Source organism: Octopus bimaculoides, chromosome 13 (genome assembly GCF_046866305.1).
Source record: "Octopus bimaculoides isolate indiv1 chromosome 13, ASM4686630v1, whole genome shotgun sequence".
In the NCBI taxonomy this organism is placed as follows: Eukaryota; Metazoa; Mollusca; class Cephalopoda; order Octopoda; family Octopodidae; genus Octopus; species Octopus bimaculoides.
In genome coordinates, this window is record NC_142940.1 from 20,454,305 (window position 1) to 20,470,937 (window position 16,633).

The 16,633-nt window shown below is 33.5% G+C and overlaps 1 protein-coding gene across 1 annotated transcript in view; it reads right to left on the reverse strand.

Moving 5' to 3' along the window:
• Positions 1-1,203: 1,203 nt before the first annotated feature.
• Positions 1,204-16,633, reverse strand: part of LOC149132824 (uncharacterized) — a 34,287-nt gene continuing 18,857 nt past the window's right edge. The window contains exons 7-14 of the mRNA XM_089362074.1: positions 14,446-14,553; positions 13,072-13,179; positions 9,767-9,874; positions 8,707-8,814; positions 7,184-7,291; positions 5,510-5,617; positions 3,558-3,665; positions 1,204-1,748 (exon numbers count right to left, since the gene is read on the reverse strand). Coding sequence (XP_089218200.1) covers positions 1,628-1,748; positions 3,558-3,665; positions 5,510-5,617; positions 7,184-7,291; positions 8,707-8,814; positions 9,767-9,874; positions 13,072-13,179; positions 14,446-14,553 — 877 coding nt within the window. The 3' untranslated portion in view covers positions 1,204-1,627. The remainder of the gene's footprint in view (positions 1,749-3,557; positions 3,666-5,509; positions 5,618-7,183; positions 7,292-8,706; positions 8,815-9,766; positions 9,875-13,071; positions 13,180-14,445; positions 14,554-16,633) is intronic.

The window sequence follows — 16,633 nt, forward strand, 5'->3', positions numbered from 1 at the left end:
TGTCCTGTACCCAGATATGCACCTATACATACAGGTGGATGTCGGTACGCACATACCTGTACGTATATATGCATATACTCATTTACTATTTGTTTATATATATATATATATATATGAATATATACAAACATATATGTACATACATACATATATATGTATATATACATGTAAATATGAGTACAGGACGTCAAAAAACCTGAACAAAATAAAAAACGAGAACATAAAGAAACAAGAACATGGAAAACGAACTTTTGTTTTTGAACAACGAAAGAAACATATAGGGAAACGAGACGGGCAACATAAAGAACAATCCCTTCACCAGTTGTCCCTTGTGTATATGCGTAGCAACCCTAACGATACGTTTGAAATTTGCAGTCATACAGACGGAGCACATTTTGAAAATTTTGACGCAAGATTTCACGTATATTTTTGACGTAAGATTTATATATCTACTAGTTTTAGTATCATAGTTAGGTAACAGAAACACAATTCTGTCAGATTAAAAAAAAAGTTCGCCCGATTTCATTGAAATAAATGCATAATTCTGGGACACCCTGTTTAATAAGGAAACGAGATTATAGAAGCCAAGTCTCATTAAATTACCGTCGTGTCATTATAGTTAACGTTACAGCGGTTAAAATTTCCTGTTTGTTTCGTTCGTCGTAACGGTGGCCTGGGTGTCTAATGCCTTCGTTGTAATTTCTATTTCCTTAGTGAAAGTGTTATTCCAAACAGCTGCCTCAGAAGCTTTACTGAAACGACTAGATATATACACGTATAAATGAAAGTCCATGTGTGTGTGTATGTATGTATGTATGTATGTATGTATGCATGCATATATTCCTCTTACTTTTACTTGTTTCAGTCATTTGAATGCGGCTGTCCTGGAGTATTGCCTTGAAGGGTTTTTTAAAATTATAACCTTGTTCGACGGTTATAATGGACACAGATTTGTGTGTCACATAGCTAGCTAGAGGTGATGGCCTCATGGAGCTAATCAACAGCAGCATTCATCCTATTTTTTGGACTGCCATGTTGGCTTGGCGATAATTATTAATATCCAGTGACGCTGTCGTAGTCTCCTTTAGAGAGACTTAGAAATATTAATATTTCTATTTTTGAAAACCAGTGGAGGTATTCCATTGAATTTAGCTAAATAATCCTTCGTACAGACGGTCAGTAGCGACGCCTGCTGGGTTCGGCTGCTTTACATTGATAAGAGGCAATACCTCGAAACTAGTCTGTAGATGCCTGACCAGCAAGGGGAAGCGGCTGACCTCCCCTGTTCGATGGTTATAATGGACACAGATTCGTGTGCCACATAGCTAGCTACAGGCGATGGCCTCTTGGAGCTAATTCGTCCTATTTTTTGGACTGCCATGTTGGCTTGACGATAACTATTAATATATATATATATATATATATATATATACACAATTCAAACATGAACAAGCAAGAAAAAACACAAAAAATCAGCAACGCGAGGACGTGGAATAAGTACAGTTTTATTGGACGGTTAGGAAAGGAAAGAAAAGAAAGAGGATTTCACCTGATTTCATTGAAAGAGATGGTTAATTCTGGCACAACCTATATGTATATTGAACAATATAATAACGGCGTAGTCTCATTAAATTAAAGTCGTGTCATCATGGGTAACGTTACTGTGGTTAAAATTACCTGTGTGATTCGTTCGTCCTAACGGGGTCATCGTTGTATAATTTCTATTTCTATGGTGAAAGTGTGATTCGCTGAAACAAATAGATGTACACGTTTCAATGAAAGCCCACGTGTGTATGTATACAAGATTGTATGCAGGTATGTATGTATGAATGTATGTATTATGTATGCGTGCATCGATGTGTGTATGTATGTCTGTATGTATGTTTGTATGCATGTATGTATGTATGTATGCATCTATGTATGTATGTATGTGTGTATGTATATTTGTATGTATGTATGCATTTATGTACGAATGCATACAAAACTTATATCTTTTACTTGTTGCAGTCATTTGAATGCGGTTGCGGAGGAGGAAAGGCTTGAAGCGTTTTTTTAATTGAAAAAATTGAACTCAGGACTTATTTTTCGCCTATTATTCGAACGGTGTATTTTACCGAACTTCTAAGATAAGAGACAGGAAACTCACCAACAGCAATTGTTGATCAGAAGTAGTGAAGGGACAAACACGGACAGAAAGACACACACACACACACACACACACACACACACTCACACACACACACTCACACGCACACCCACACATGAACACTAATATATATATATATATATATATACATATATATATGTGAATGTGTATATATATACATATATATATATATATATGTATATATCTATATATATATATTATATATATATATATATATATATATATATATATATATATATATATATATATATATATATATATGTACAAGTCAGTAAATAGTGGGGTTGTGTTAACCGCACGTGGAGAAATAATAGGAAAATGAAAAAAAGCCAGAATGCTAAACTGGAAGCATATTTTAATAAAGAATTCTTCTAACCGGTTTTCATTGCGAAAAGCAAATTATCAAGAAGGAGAATGAAAATGTTTTTTTACAAAGAAGTACAAAATGAAGAAAATAATATATAAAACAGTAATATATAAATAGATAAATATACCCATACATTATATTGTCTTTGAGATTTTGTAGTTCAATAGTAGTTCATGTATAAACTGGTAGGAAAAATAAGGATGCATGAGAGTTGAGAGATTTGTTTCCAACCATTTCTTAACACACACACCCCTCAGTGACCTTATTTCTCTATGAACAGACACAAACTTCCTGTTGAAAAAAAGAGTTCATAACTCCAACTAAAAACACTTGTCTCCCCTTACACACACTTCCTGTTTTGACACCACATTTCCTGCTTAACACAAACTTTTAACCCTTTTTTAAAAACCTAACAAAACTCTCAACTCTCATGCATCCTTATTTTTCCTACCAGTTTATACATGAATTACTATTGAACTACAAAAGCTCAAAGACAATATAATGTATGGGTATATTTATTTTTTTAATATATTATTGTTTTATATATTATTTTCTTCATTTTGTACTTCTTTGTAAAAAAACATTTTCATTCTCCTTCTTCTTGATAATTTCCTTTTCGCAATGAAAACCGGTTAGAAGAAATCTTTATTAAAATATGCTTCCAGTTTAGCATTCTGGCTTTTTTTCATTTTCCTATATATATGTATATATACATATATATAAATATATATTTAACGATGGATTTGAAAATTGAAATGATACCGACGGAGCATATGTTGAAAATTTTGACGCAAGATTTCACGTAGATTTTTGACGTACGATTCCTAAATCTATTAGTTTAAGTTTCATAGTTAAATCTCAGACACAATTCTGTCGGAATTCGAAGAAAATTTGTCCAATTCCATCGAAATAGATGGTTGATTCTGGCACACCCTGTATATTTATTGAACAAGATAATAACGGCGTAGTCTCATTAAGTTAACGTCGTATTATTATGGTTAACATTACTGTAGTTAAACTTACCTCACTGTTTCCTTCGTCGTAACGGAGACCTCTCCGCCTAATTCTTCCGTTGTCATTTCCATTTCGTTAGTTAAAGATTCATTCCGATCACTACCCTGAGAATCTTCGCTGAAACGAATAGATATATACATGTTTGAATGAAAGCCCACGTGTGTATGCATACAGGTATGTATGTATGTATGAATGCATATATGTATGTATGCATGTATGTGAGTATATATGCATGTATGTATGTATGTATGTATGTATGTATGTATGTATGTATGTATGCATCTATGTATGTATGTATGTGTGTATGTATATTTGTATGTATGTATGCATTTATGTACGAATGCATACAAAACTTATATCTTTTACTTGTTGCAGTCATTTGAATGCGGTTGCGGAGGAGGAAAGGCTTGAAGCGTTTTTTTAATTGAAAAAATTGAACTCAGGACTTATTTTTCGCCTATTATTCGAACGGTGTATTTTACCGAACTTCTAAGATAAGAGACAGGAAACTCACCAACAGCAATTGTTGATCAGAAGTAGTGAAGGGACAAACACGGACAGAAAGACACACACACACACACACACACACACACACACACACACACACACACACACACACACACACGCACACCCACACATGAACACTAATATATATATATATATATATATATACATATATATATGTGAATGTGTATATATATACATATATATATATATATATGTATATATCTATATATATATATTATATATATATATATATATATATATATATATATATATATATATATATATATATATATATATATATATATATATATATATATATATATATGTACAAGTCAGTAAATAGTGGGGTTGTGTTAACCGCACGTGGAGAAATAATAGGAAAATGAAAAAAAGCCAGAATGCTAAACTGGAAGCATATTTTAATAAAGATTTCTTCTAACCGGTTTTCATTGCGAAAAGCAAATTATCAAGAAGGAGAATGAAAATGCTTTTTTACAAAGAAGTACAAAATGAAGAAAATAATATATAAAACAGTAATATATAAATAGATAAATATACCCATACATTATATTGTCTTTGAGATTTTGTAGTTCAATAGTAGTTCATGTATAAACTGGTAGGAAAAATAAGGATGCATGAGAGTTGAGAGATTTGTTTCCAACCATTTCTTAACACACACACCCCTCAGTGACCTTATTTCTCTATGAACAGACACAAACTTCCTGTTGAAAAAAAGAGTTCATAACTCCAACTAAAAACACTTGTCTCCCCTTACACACACTTCCTGTTTTGACACCACATTTCCTGCTTAACACAAACTTTTAACCCTTTTTTAAAAACCTAATAAAACTCTCAACTCTCATGCATCCTTATTTTTCCTACCAGTTTATACATGAATTACTATTGAACTACAAAAGCTCAAAGACAATATAATGTATGGGTATATTTATTTTTTTAATATATTATTGTTTTATATATTATTTTCTTCATTTTGTACTTCTTTGTAAAAAAACATTTTCATTCTCCTTCTTCTTGATAATTTCCTTTTCGCAATGAAAACCGGTTAGAAGAAATCTTTATTAAAATATGCTTCCAGTTTAGCATTCTGGCTTTTTTTCATTTTCCTATATATATGTATATATACATATATATAAATATATATTTAACGATGGATTTGAAAATTGAAATGATACCGACGGAGCATATGTTGAAAATTTTGACGCAAGATTTCACGTAGATTTTTGACGTACGATTCCTAAATCTATTAGTTTAAGTTTCATAGTTAAATCTCAGACACAATTCTGTCGGAATTCGAAGAAAATTTGTCCAATTCCATCGAAATAGATGGTTGATTCTGGCACACCCTGTATATTTATTGAACAAGATAATAACGGCGTAGTCTCATTAAGTTAACGTCGTATTATTATGGTTAACATTACTGTAGTTAAACTTACCTCACTGTTTCCTTCGTCGTAACGGAGACCTCTCCGCCTAATTCTTCCGTTGTCATTTCCATTTCGTTAGTTAAAGATTCATTCCGATCACTACCCTGAGAATCTTCGCTGAAACGAATAGATATATACATGTTTGAATGAAAGCCCACGTGTGTATGCATACAGGTATGTATGTATGTATGAATGCATATATGTATGTATGCATGTATGTGAGTATATATGCATGTATGTATGTATGTATGTATGTATGTATGTATGTATACATCTATGTGTGTATGTATATCTGTATGTATATTGTTATGTACGTATGCATTTATGTACGAATGCATACAAAACTTATACCTTTTACTTGTTGCAGTCATTTGAATGTGGCTGCGGAGGAGGACAGGCTTGAAGCGTTTTTTAATTGAAAAAAATCGAACTCCGGACTTATGTTTCTCTTATTATTCGAACGGTGTATTTTACCGAACTTCTAAGATAAGACACAGGAAACTCACCAACAGCAATTGTCAAGTAGTGGTAGTGAAATGACAAACACAAACAGAAAGACACACACACATTCACACACAAGAAAAAAAACACATGCACACAGACACACACACACACACACAGACACACACACACACACACACACACGCACGCACACACACACACACAAACACACACACACACTCAGCGCGCACACACACATGCACACTGACATATATATATATATATATATATATATATATATATATATATATATATATATATATATATACATAAATATATGTATATATATGTATATATATGTATATATATATATATATATATATATATATATATATATATATATATATGAATGTGTATATATATAAATATATATACATGTATACATCTATCCATATATATATTTATATATATATATATATGTGTATATACATATATATATATATGTGAAATCAAGGTGAAATCAAAAAATTTGAAAATCCTACATGATTAGGTGAAAACCGCTTTATATGATTTATAAAACATGCGACATATTAATAAAAATATGTAACTGTACAACCATCCAGATTTGTACCTTAATTTTTTTCTATAACATAATTCCTGTACATCACCTCCAAACCTTCCAATATATATATATATATATATATATATATATATATATATATATATATATATATATATATATATATATAAATATATATATATATATATATATAATATATACATACATATATATATATATATATATATATATATATACATATATATATATATATATATATATATATATATATATATATATATATATATATATATATATATATATATATATATATATATATATATATATATATGTATGTATATATATATATGCGTATATACATACCAACGCTAACGATGGATTTGAAATTTGAAATGATACCGACGGAGCACATGTTGAAAATTTTGAATCAAGATTCCACGTAAATTTTTGACGTACGATTCCTAAATCTATTAGTTTTAGTTTCATAGTTAAGTAACAGACACAGAATTCTGTCAAAATTTGAAAAAAATTTGCTCGATTTCGTTGAAATAGTTGGTTTATTCTGGCACACGCTGTATATTTATTGAACAAGATAATAACAGCCTCTCCTCATTAAATTAACGTCGTATTATTATGGTTAACGTTACTGTGGTTAAACTTACCTCACTGTTTCCTTCGTCGTAACGGAGTACTCTCCGCCTAGTTCTTTCGTTGTCATTTCCATTTCGTTAGTTAAAGATTCATTCCGATCACTACTCTGAGAATCTTCGCTGAAACGAATAGATATATACATGTTTGAATGAAAGTCCACGTGTGTATGCATACAGGTATGTATGTATGTATGCATGCATGCATGTATGTATGTATGTAGGTTTGTATGTACGTATGTATGTATGTATGTATGTTTGTATGTATACATGCACTCATGTGTGTATGTATCTATGTATGTATGTACGTATGTATGTATGTATGTATGTATGCATGTATGTACGTATGTATGTATGTATATATGCATCTATTTGTGTATGTATGTCTGTATGTATATTTGTATGCACGTATGCATTTATGTACGAATGCATACACAACTTATACCTTTTACTTGTTGCAGTCATTTGAATGCGGCTGCGGAGGAGGGCAGTCCTGAAGCGTTTTTTTAATAAAAAAAATTGGAACTCAGGACTTATTTTTCACCTATTATTCGAACGGTGTATTTTACCGAACTTCTAAGATAAGAAACAGGAAACTCACCAACAGGAATTGCCAAGCAATGGTAGTGAAGGTACAAAAACAGACAGAAAGACAAATACACACACACACACACACACACACACGCACGCACTCAGACACAGACACACTCATACCCACACACTCAGTGGGAGTGATATAATCGTAGAAAGGGTGACAAAGTGACAGTGAGGTAAACACATATTGGGTATGGAAGGGTTTGCCATGAGGAAATCGAAAAATCACAGATGTACAGAAATTGAAAGATCTTTTCTGTTGATTTCACAGATTATGAAACTTTAAAATTAAGTCAAAATTTTCAAATTTGGTATATTGATGTACTTTTCCACGCTGAATCATTTATTCCTGAGTGGTGAATAATAGACATTGGTTGATGGTGACAGAGAGAAAGGGATTTGTAGATGTAAGTGTTGAGTTACTCGTAGAAAATAAGAATCATTAATGCCTAGTTGAGGATGACATTGCCTATGGAAAGCAGATTACGAAAATTAAATTTGTTTTTCACACAAAGGCACTGCTTCGCTGCTTTTCGGGGCAAAACACACATGCATAACTATATGCTACGTATTTCTATTGTACACACACACACACATATAAATAAATGATATTTATGTATAATATACATGTGAGTATATACATAGGAATGCTAACGATGGATTTGAAATTTGAAATGATACCGACGGAGCATATGTTGAAAACTTTGAATCAAGATTTCACGTAAATTTTTGACGTACGATTTATAAATCTATTAGTTTTACTTTCATACTTAAGTAACAGACACACAATTCTGTCAGATTTCAAAGAAAATTTGCCCGACTTCATTGAAATAGATGGTTAATTCTGGCACACCCTGTATATTTATTGAACAAGATAATAACAACCTCTCCTCATTAAATTAACGTCGTATTATTATGGTTAACGTTACTGTAGTTAAACTTACCTCACTGTTTCCTTCGTCGTAACGGAGTACTCTCCGCCTAGTTCTTCCGTTGTCATTTCCATTTCGTTAGTTAAAGATTCATTCCGATCACTACTCTGAGAATCTTCGCTGAAACGAATAGATATATACATGTTTGAATGAAAGCCCACGTGTGTATGCATACAGGTATGTATGTATGTGTGTATGTATGTATGTATGTATGTATGTATTTATGTATCTATGTATGTGTGTATGCCAGTTTCGAAATATATGTGTATGTGAGTGTTTGTGAGTGTTTATGTGAGTATTTGAAAGTGTGTCTATTTCTGAACGTGTGTGTGTATATATATTCACATACACACACATGTCCTCCACATGTTTGTGAGTGTGTATGTGAGTATTTGAAAGTGTGTGTCTATTTCTGAACGTGTGTGTGTATATATATTCACATACACACACATGTCCACCAGAACGCACACACTCACATGCAGAGTAATATACACACACACACAACACGTAAACACCCACACACACAAACAGCCACACACAAACACACACACACAAACACACACACATAGACACACTCACATCTATATAGGTATATACATATAAATAGATGATATTTGTGCATATTATACATGTTCGTATATACATGGCAGCGCTAACGGTAGATTTCAAAATTTGCAGTAATATAGACGGAGTACATGTTGAATGTTTGACGTAAGATTTCACGTATAAATAGATTATACTTTTGTATAATATACATGTGCGTATATACATACGAATGCTAACGATGGATTTGAAATTTGAAATGATACAGGCGGAGCACATGTTGAGAATTTTGAAACAAGATTTCACGTAAATTTTTGACGTACGATTTATAAATCTATTAGTGTTAGTTTTATAGTTAAGTAACAGACACATAATTCTGTCGGAACTGGAAAAAAATTTGCCCGATTTCATTGAAATAGATGGTTAATTCTGGCACACCCTGTATATTTATTGAACAAGATAATAACGGCGTAGTCTCATTAAATTAACGTCGTATTATTATGGTTAACGTTACTGTGGTTAAACTTACCTCACTGTTTTCTTCGTCGTAACGGGGTCCTCTTTGCTTAAATCTTTCGTTGTCATTTCCATTTCGTTAGTTAAAGATTCATTCCGTTCACTACTCTGAGAATCTTCGCTGAAACGAATAGATATATACATGTTTGAATGAAAGCCTACGTGTGTATGCATACAGGTATGTATGTTATCAATCAGTTTCATTTCTGTATTTATTGTCAATAGAGAAAGAGCCGGACTCTAACATAGATTCAAGGCTCCTTCATTGGAGCTTTTATGAACATCATCTAGGTATTTGTGCACATGTGTGTGTGTGTGTGTGTGTGTGTGTGTGCAGTATTTGGTGTTAGTGTATGCGCAGATTTGTATGTTTGATTTATGGATGCATTTTTATGTATATATTTTCATATCTAGATGCATGCGTATGTATTTATGTGCTAATTTTTTGGAAAGTTTTACATATCTTTACTTTTCTATTGATGGCTTGAATCTGTAGTCTTCTAATCAGGCTTTTTCTTTCAGGTTTTGAGAACCCTAGTTTTTCCAGGATTTTGTTGAGGCAGTTCGTTACATATCCCAATGCCTCAACAACCACGGGTATGAATCTGAACTTGTAGTCTGTGTGGAGTATCTGCAAATTTCTCAGTATCTTGGCGTAGTTGTTCTCCTTTTCTCTAATCTTTAGTGTGATGTTGACATCCGCGGGACAGCTGATTTCTACTACTGTACAAAGTTTCTCTTCTCTGTCCCAGATTACTATATCCGGTCTATTATGTCTGCATTTTATAGAGGTTTTTGTTGGGACATTCCACCAATACTCTTTCATATTGTGAGTGGTAATGGCCTCTACCTCATTAAGGGTTTTCATCTCCTTAGCCTCGGGGTTACCCTGTCGGCGGATTTCATTGTACAGTGTTTTGGCCACAACATCATGTCTCATAGGTAGGTAATACCGTGATGACATTTTTGGACAGCTGCTGATGATGTGGGTGATATCTTCGATACTGATGCCACAGAGTCTGAATAGGTTATTACATTGTGGCGCTTTGCCCGCCTCTCTGTCCCGTTTGTTTATTAGGAATTTGGTTGCTATTTCTTGTTCTTGAATAGCAAAGGCATACCCTTCAAAGTGAGAGCTGGTGACCCGATTGTTTGTCCACGATAGACTGCTCTGGTTGTCAATGTTGTTATCACTCTGGAGCTTTCTGTTAACGTATCCATGCATGGTCTTCTGCTGGAATGCATTCATCCTCTCCTCTGAGGTTATGTTACGGTAAAGTCTTGCAATTTCTTTGGGTAAGAGTTCAGGGTTGTCGAATAAGGAATGCTTGTCAAATAGTTGCCTTCCCAATCTCATGATGGTATTTACCTCATGTCTGCAGACTTCATCAAGGGGTGAACTTCGACACTTGGTGGCTATGAGATGATGTCGAAGAGATATGACACGGCATTCAAAGGCAGTCTGAATTGATGTTAGGCCCCTCCCTCCTTTATTTCGTTTTAGATATAGGCGGTCTACATCGCTATTGATGTAAAAGTTGTTCGTGCTCGTTAGTATTTTCCGGGTTTTTACATCAAGGGCTCGGATTTCATCGATCGTCCAGTCAAGTATCCCGAATGTCGGTAAGAGTACTGGTACTGCAAACACATTGTGGGTTATTGCTTTATTGAATGCAGGTGTTCCGAGGTCCATATTTTCCTAACCCGATTTTTATATTCCTTAGTAACACGTTCCTTGTTACAAGTACCTTCGTATGACACGTTTTCATCTACTCCCAGGTATCTGTAAGATTCCTCATCAGATATTGGAGAAACAGATAGGCCATTGATGGAGATGTTGTTAGGGTGGCTTTAAGCATTTCCTCGTTCCACAACCATATAGGAACATTTATCTTGGCCAAACTCTAGTCCAACATCACCAGAAAATGTTGTGACCAGGTCGAGGCTTTTTTTCATATTATCCATGTTCTTCGCATACAATTTCAAATCATCCACAAAGAAGTAGTGTGTAATTTTGGTGTTTCTGTTTGCCTGCGCTCCAATTAGATACCCTTCATACTTCTTCAGCATGTGTGTATGTATGTATGTATGTATGCATGTATGTATGTATGTATGTATGTATGTATGTATGTATGTATATATGTATGTATGCATCTATTTGTGTATATATATGTGTGTATGTATATTTGTATGAACGTATGCATTATTTTCGAATGCATACAAAACTTATACCTTTTACTTGATGCAGTCATTTGAATGCCGCTGCGGAGGAGGACAGGCTTGAAGCGTTTTTTATTTGGAAAAAAATCGAACTCAGGACTTATTTTTCTCTTATTATTCGAACAGTGTATTTTACCGAACCTCTAAGATAAGAGAAAGGAAACTCACCAACAGCAATTGTCAAGCAATGGTAGTGAAGGGACAACACACACAGAAAGACACACACACACGCACAAACACACACACTCACACACACACACACGCGCACACACACACACACACACACTCACACACTCACACACACATGTACATACTACACTTTATCGTGCAGTTACTGTTAATACTTCATTTAGAGAATTAACATTGCTTGTTTTCACCTTTTCAATATCAGTGAAGAATTTCACTGGAAAAGAAGATATAAGTTTGCCAGGTTTTTGTCTCTCTCACCAAGGTCATCAGCTGTCGGACGCCGACGAAGGGAAATAACCCTGAAATCCGGATACGTTCGTGCTGCAGATCGAGGTGAGAGGGATAACTTCCCTTGGCAAACAGGACACAGTCGTGTGTCGATAAGCCAGCTGGAGGAGATGTCCTCCTGGGGCTAAAAGCAACAGTAACATCCACCCCTAGGGGTCAGCCACACTTAAGTGGCAACATACTACACTTTATATATATATATATATATATATATATGTATGTATATATATATATATATATATATATATATATATATATATATATACATACACATATAAATAGATGATATTTGTGTATAATATACATGTGCGTATATACATACCAACGCTGACAATGGATTTGAAAATTGAAATGATACAGACGGAGCAGATGTTGAAAATTCTGACGCCAGATTTCACGTAAACTTTTGACGTACGATTTATAAATCTATTAGTTTTAGCTTCATAGTTAAGTAACAAATAGAAAATTCTGTCAGAATTGGAAAAAAAGTTGCCCGATTTCATTGAAATAGATGATTAATTCTGGCACACCCTGTATATTCATTGAACAAGATAATAACGGCGTTGTCTCACTAAATTAACGTCGTACTAATATGGTTAACGTTACTGTGGTTAAAATTACCTCACGGTTTCCTTTGTCGTAACGGAGTCCTCTCTGCTTAAATCTTTCGTTGTCATTTCCATTTCGTTAGTTAAAGATTCATTCCGTTCACTACTCTGAGAATCTTCGCTGAAACGAATAGATATATACATGTTTGAATGAAAGCCTACGTGTGTATGCACACAGGTATGTATGTTATCAATCAGTTTCATTTCTGTATTTATTGTCAATAGAGAAAGAGCCGGACTCTAACATAGATTCAAGGCTCCTTCATTGGAACTTTTATGAACATCATCTAGGTATTTGTGCACATGTGTGTGTGTGTGTGTACAGGACTTATTTTTCATCTATTATTCGAACGGTGTATTTTACCGAACTTCTAAGATCAGAGACAGGAATCTCACCAACAGCAATTGTGAAGCAATAGTAGTGAAGGGACAACCGCATAGAGAATCACACACACACACACACACACACACACACACACACACACACACATGCACCCCACCACACACAGAGACACACCCACCCACACATGCACACTAATATATACATATACATATATATATATGAATGTGTATATATATATATATATAAATATATATATATGGGAGAATATACAAATAATAACAACAGACGAGGACAGGTGGTGTAAATAACAAAAGTATATATTAGTATGACGCTCGGGAATACGGAAAGTCTTTGACGTTTCGAGCTACGCTCTTCAACAGAAAGAATACGGAGACAAGGAGAAAAACACGGAGAAAAAAATTGAATAGTGTTCAGTCAACGGTCAATCATAATAATCATCTATATATCTATATATATATATATATATATATATATATGTATATATACATATATATATATATATATATATATATATATATATATATATATATATATATATATATATATATATATATATATATATATATATATACATATATATATATATATATACATATGTATATATACATATACATATATATATATGTATATTATATATATATATATATATATATATATATATATATATATATATATATATATATACAAATATAAATAGATGATATTTGTGTATAATATACATACCAACGCTAACGATGGATTTGAAATTTGAAATGATACAGGCGGAGCACATGTTGAAAATTTTCACGCAAGATTTCACGTAAATTTTTGACGGACGATTTATAAATCTATTAGTTTTAGTTTCATAGTTAAATAACAGACACACAATTCTGTCAAAATTGGAAAAGAAAATTGCCCGACTTCATTGAAATAGATGATTAATTCTGGCACACCCTGTATATTTATTGAACAAGATAATAACAGGCTCTCCTCATTAAATTAACGTCGTATTATTATGGTTAACGTTACTGTGGTTAAACTTACCTCACTGTTTCCTTCGTCGTAACGTAGTACTCTCCGCCTAGTTCTTCCGTCGTCATTTCCATTTCGTTAGTTAAAGATTCATTCCGATCACTACCCTGTGAACCTTCGCTGAAACGAATAGATATATACATGTTTGAATGAAAGCCCACGTGTGTATGCATACAGGTATGTATGTATGTATGTATGTATGTATGTATGTATGTATGTATGTATTTATGTATGTATGTATGTATGCATGCATGCATGCATGTATGTATGTATGTATGTATGTATGTATATATGCATGGACGTACGTATGTATGTATGAATTTACGTATGTACATGCACACCAATATATATATATACATATATATATATATAAATGAATGTGTGTATATATATATATATATATATATATATATATATATATATATGACGGATTTCTTTCAGTTTCTGCCTACCACAAGGATTTGGTCGGGTGGAGACTATTATAGAAGACACACCCTCAAGTTCCCATCCAGTGGGGCTGAACCATGAGCTATGTGGTTGGGAAGCAAGCTTCTTACTATACAGAAACACCTGTGATTTTACGTGGGACTTAGGGATATTTCCTGCTCCTGGATTGCAAATGCATACCCTTCAAAGTGGGAGGTAGTAGTCCGGGTATTCGTCCCTGATAAACTGCTTTGACGATCAATGTAAATAATGTATGTATGCATGTATGTATGTATGTATGTATGCATCTATGTATGCACGCAAGCATGTATGCATGTATGTATGTGTGTATCTTTTTCATTTTCTCTCTCTGTGTCTCTCTCTTTGCACACACACACACAGACAGACAGACAGACACACACACACACACACACACACACACTATAGCTGGATGTCCTGCCGTTGTCGGGTAATTACCGGACTTTCGCAATATCACAATCACATCATTAGTTGAATTTTCTCTGTTTGACTGGGATGCTTCGATTATTTTTTGATCATATCCTTGCAAGTGACGGGGGAACGCTCTTTATGAAAGAAACTTTTGACACTTTATGAATCCCTACTCTCTTCTTTCTGGACTGACGTTCTTTCTTTTCTTTTTTTCTTAAAGAACTTAAAGAACAATGGTAGACGCCTCTGAGGTAACCCCATGCACCATAAAAGAAGCCCAAAATTTTGAAAACCTATGATTATTTTAAACATCCCTCCTCCAACTCAGTACTGATTATGGACAACTTTTTTTTTTACACTTCACCCTTAAAAACAGTAAGCGAAGACTTGAAGATTAAAAAATAAAGAAAAATTGGAAATTGATGATCATCGGTACAATCTCCACTTCCTTTATTTTCAAGTAGAAAATGAAGCATAACTTAAAGACCTTTCTGAATTTTTCATTAACGTCACATCTCCATAAATCTTAAAATTTCGGCCTTTTTCCCAAATTCTCTTTAATCATAGTTCTAAAATATAGAGAATCCGAACGTGCAATTTGCTTCTGTTTATATTTCCATTTCCGAAAAAATTTTCAGATGAATAGGTGTGTGATCTAAGGGAGATTTAGCTATTGTTTCTAGCATATCCCACAACCACCATACTTGTTTCTTTGTAATGATGTTTTTCAATATTTTTCTCCCCACGAACACATTTTCTGGAATGTTGATGTGGTGGCCTGTAACATGCTTCACGATTTTAGTATACATATCTTAGTATTTCCTCCTAAGTTCTGTATACACTGGGAACGCATTAAAGCCATTTTCGGGGCAACTTTATTTGAATTCTTACTATTGAGTAACTAATTTCATGTTATTACATAACTGACTTCACAATTTGGGTATTCATAACTTATTGGGAATTCCTAAAAACAAGATCCTGTGTAAGACAGTTCGGTATTCTCTGTAAATGCACAAAAACCGTTTTAAGGGCTACATACTTTGTTATTGGATTAGCGAAACAATTATGAGAACCGAACCAAGGGATAAGCCCCGCTTTCCCAGGAATTACTGGGTACGCCAGCTAGTATATATATGTATATACACAAACTTATCTCGAAATTGGCACACCGTAGGTTACAACAATGAGGTTTCCAGTTGATCCGATCAACGAAACAGCTTGCTCTTCAAATTAACGTGCAAGTGGCAGAGTACTCCATAGACACGAGTAAACTTCTCGCAGTTCCCAGAGAGATTCAGCGTGACACAGAGTCGGACAAGGTTTG